Genomic DNA, 3,474 nt, shown 5'->3' on the forward strand with positions numbered 1-3,474 from the left:
CGACAGGTGTGGCAGTCATGCAACATGGAGGTCAACCTAATGTTCCTGATGGACTGGTTCAAGAACTTCAACTACACCGTGCCGACTCTTCTTGAGGATGGTGTTAGTGTGATGATTTACGCTGGCGAAATGGATTTTATCTGCAACTGGATCGGCAACAAGCAATGGACGACAGCACTGAACTGGCCTGGCAAAGCGCTGTTCAACGCAGCCCTCGACGAGCCATTCCGGGCCCCCGACGGCACTGTGGCTGGGCTTTTCCGCACCGCCGCCGCGGCGTCGACGTCGAACCTGACCTTCGTGCAGGTGTACAACGCGGGACACATGGTGCCAATGGATCAGCCAGCGTCTGCCTTTGTGATGATAAGCAACTTCCTGCAAGGCAGACCCTTCAATTGACGTGGGCTGTTGTTTTTTTTTTTTTTTTACTTTTTTGTTTTGCTTCGGCCTGTTTTTTTTTATGGACGCTGTCTAATACGCATGAAACTGGCTTCGGGGAGGAGAGAGATTGCGTGCATGTAGAGGAAAAGACGGTAGTAAATATATTGGGGAACGACAAATCCAGCACGAGTTTTATAGGAGAATTCAATTAATTTAGGGGCGGCCTCGGAATGCGTTGTTTGTATTTGCACACGTGCGTAACGAATCCACGGCAGTGAAGATGCCACCCCCGGCGGAGCGGGCGATAGTCTGCGGAGAAAAAGTTAAAAAGGAAAAATAATGGGAGAGAAAGCGACCGAGGTGGTGAATTCTTCGTGTGGCACCACCCACCCTATTTATTGACGCGAGTGTAGCATTTTACTTTTTTAATTACGATCTGCATGCGTTTGTGTGTGTTTGTGTTTAGAACGGATCAAGAGCGAGAGGGGGCGGCGGAAATGATGGTTGCTGCCACCAAAGAACCCATATTTGTTCTCTGCGGGGATAAAGAAAGAAAGAAAGGAGAATAAGTCAGGCAGCCCCCTGCACCATCCGTCCCCCACACAAGGAGCAGGGAGAACTAAGGGGGGTGCACGCGAGGTAAGGGCTGAGGGGAATCAGGGGGCGGGGCGGTGGTCATCTTCCATGGTTCTCTCTCTCTCTCTCTCCCTCTAACTGTCAAGCAGTAAGGCACATGCAGCTACATATACTTTATTTTCCTCTGCGTGCATGCAGCGACACACACAAAAACCCACATGCGTGTGCGTTGGGTTGCCCGTTGCCGGTCCCCCGACTGCTCTCCTCCCCTCCCCCTCTTTTTATTCTTCTCTTTGGGTTGGGCTGGCCGCAGGTTTTGTTCACGCGAGGAAGCGAAATTTGATACAGTTAGAGAACGTAACTTGAAACTACGAGGAGCACTAAGCAAGCGAAGGAAAAGACTCTGCAGGATGGCACGCCCTTTGATTTATCCAATTCTTTCCCTTGTGGCTGCCGCTACACTGGTGACGACGGCGGTGGAGGCCCTTTACGTCGTGCCACAGGGACGGCTGCGTGAGACGGGCTCCGGCTGGCACCCCTGCGACCCGGACGTGCCGCAGTGGAGCGGCTACTTTGACATTCCCGGCCGAGAAGGCGACAAGCACTACTTTTACTGGGCATTTGGGCCCCGCAACGGGAACCCAGAGGCCCCTGTGCTGCTTTGGATGACGGGTGGGCCGGGGTGCAGCTCCATGTTTGCGTGCTGGGCGGAGAATGGACCGTGTCTGGTGAATGAGACCACAGGGGATATCTACAAAAACAACTACTCATGGAACAATGAGGCATATGTGATTTACGTTGACCAGCCTGCAGGAGTGGGGTTCTCATACGCAGAAGTGGAAGACTACGACTCAAATGAGGAGGAGGTTTCGGAGGACATGTACCACTTTCTCCAGGCGTTTTTTAGGGCCCACCAAAAACTGCGGAAGAACAAACTCTTTGTTGTTGGCGAAAGCTACGGGGGACACTACGCTCCTGCGACGGCGCACCACATCAACAAAGCCAATCGCGAACATGTGGGTCTTCCCATCCGACTTGCTGGTCTTGCGGTTGGTAACGGCCTTACAGACCCATACACACAATACGCTGCGTATCCGAGTTTCGCATGGGGGTGGTGCAGGGAAAAGCTTGGAGAGCCTTGTGTCTCTGAGGAAGGCTACCAACAGATGAGTAGCATGGTGCCCCCATGCCAAAAGGCCATTGAAATTTGTAACTCCGACAACAATTTTATTGCGAAGGCGGCTTGCGTCACTGCAAGAGTCCTCTGCAATCCAATCATTGGGGTCTACAGCGCCACAGGGCTCAATAACTACGACATCCGCAAGCCGTGCATTGGGACCCTTTGCTACAATTTTGACGCCCTGAATGCATTTATGAACCGAGAGGATGTGCAGAGCTCTCTTGGGGCGAAGCGACAGGTGTGGCAGTCATGCAACATGGAGGTCAACCTAATGTTCCTGATGGACTGGTTCAAGAACTTCAACTACACCGTGCCGACTCTTCTTGAGGATGGTGTTAGTGTGATGATTTACGCTGGCGAAATGGATTTTATCTGCAACTGGATCGGCAACAAGCAATGGACGACAGCACTGAACTGGCCTGGCAAAGCGCTGTTCAACGCAGCCCTCGACGAGCCATTCCGGGCCCCCGACGGCACTGTGGCTGGGCTTTTCCGCACCGCCGCCGCGGCGTCGACGTCGAACCTGACCTTCGTGCAGGTGTACAACGCGGGACACATGGTGCCAATGGATCAGCCAGCGTCTGCCTTTGTGATGATAAGCAACTTCCTGCAAGGCAGACCCTTCAATTGACGTGGGCTGTTGTTTTTTTTTTTTTTTTACTTTTTTGTTTTGCTTCGGCCTGTTTTTTTTTATGGACGCTGTCTAATACGCATGAAACTGGCTTCGGGGAGGAGAGAGATTGCGTGCATGTAGAGGAAAAGACGGTAGTAAATATATTGGGGAACGACAAATCCAGCACGAGTTTTATAGGAGAATTCAATTAATTTAGGGGCGGCCTCGGAATGCGTTGTTTGTATTTGCACACGTGCGTAACGAATCCACGGCAGTGAAGATGCCACCCCCGGCGGAGCGGGCGATAGTCTGCGGAGAAAAAGTTAAAAAGGAAAAATAATGGGAGAGAAAGCGACCGAGGTGGTGAATTCTTCGTGTGGCACCACCCACCCCATTTATTGACGCGAGTGTAGCATTTTACTTTTTTAATTACGATCTACGAGCTTCCTGAAGGAGTATGAGGAGAAACTGTTGCGCCAATTCAGCGTTTCCCCTATTCTTGCATTGTATTTAAATAATGTCGGATGACTGATTATGTTTTTTTTTTTGAAGGTGGAATGTGCGTTTTTGGGAGAGAGAAAAACATGATTATGATTGTTTCCGCATTCAATATTTGTTAGTTTCCGAGTTGCCTTTCTTGTATGATTTTTTATTGGTGATTGGACTTTTTATTATTATTATTTTTAGCTGTTGCTAATTGGTGTTTTTTTCCCTTTTACAACTT

The 3,474-nt window shown here is 50.4% G+C and overlaps 2 protein-coding genes across 2 annotated transcripts, besides 5 other annotated features; both read left to right on the forward strand.

Annotated features, from left to right (window-relative positions):
• Window positions 1-399, forward strand: Tc00.1047053508671.10 (serine carboxypeptidase (CBP1), putative; the record flags this gene model as incomplete). The annotated part of the gene is made up of 1 exon (XM_797909.1): window positions 1-399. A coding segment is annotated over one exon (399 nt), but the record flags the coding sequence as incomplete, so codon positions are not given.
• Window positions 1-3,474: a sequence feature (areas not merged during assembly with more than two copies in the genome that could not be assigned to a particular haplotype).
• Window positions 409-462: a sequence feature (T-rich).
• Window positions 1,071-1,093: a microsatellite.
• Tc00.1047053508671.20 (serine carboxypeptidase (CBP1), putative) lies at window positions 1,176-2,768 on the forward strand (the record flags this gene model as incomplete). The annotated part of the gene is made up of 1 exon (XM_797910.1): window positions 1,176-2,768. The coding sequence occupies one exon, from the start codon at window positions 1,176-1,178 to the stop codon at window positions 2,766-2,768; it is 1,593 nt and encodes a 530-aa protein (XP_803003.1).
• Window positions 2,778-2,831: a sequence feature (T-rich).
• Window positions 3,416-3,436: a sequence feature (AT_rich).

The sequence above is a fragment of the Trypanosoma cruzi genome, genomic scaffold (genome assembly GCF_000209065.1).
Source record: "Trypanosoma cruzi strain CL Brener 1047053517007 genomic scaffold, whole genome shotgun sequence".
Classification (NCBI taxonomy): Eukaryota; Euglenozoa; class Kinetoplastea; order Trypanosomatida; family Trypanosomatidae; genus Trypanosoma; species Trypanosoma cruzi.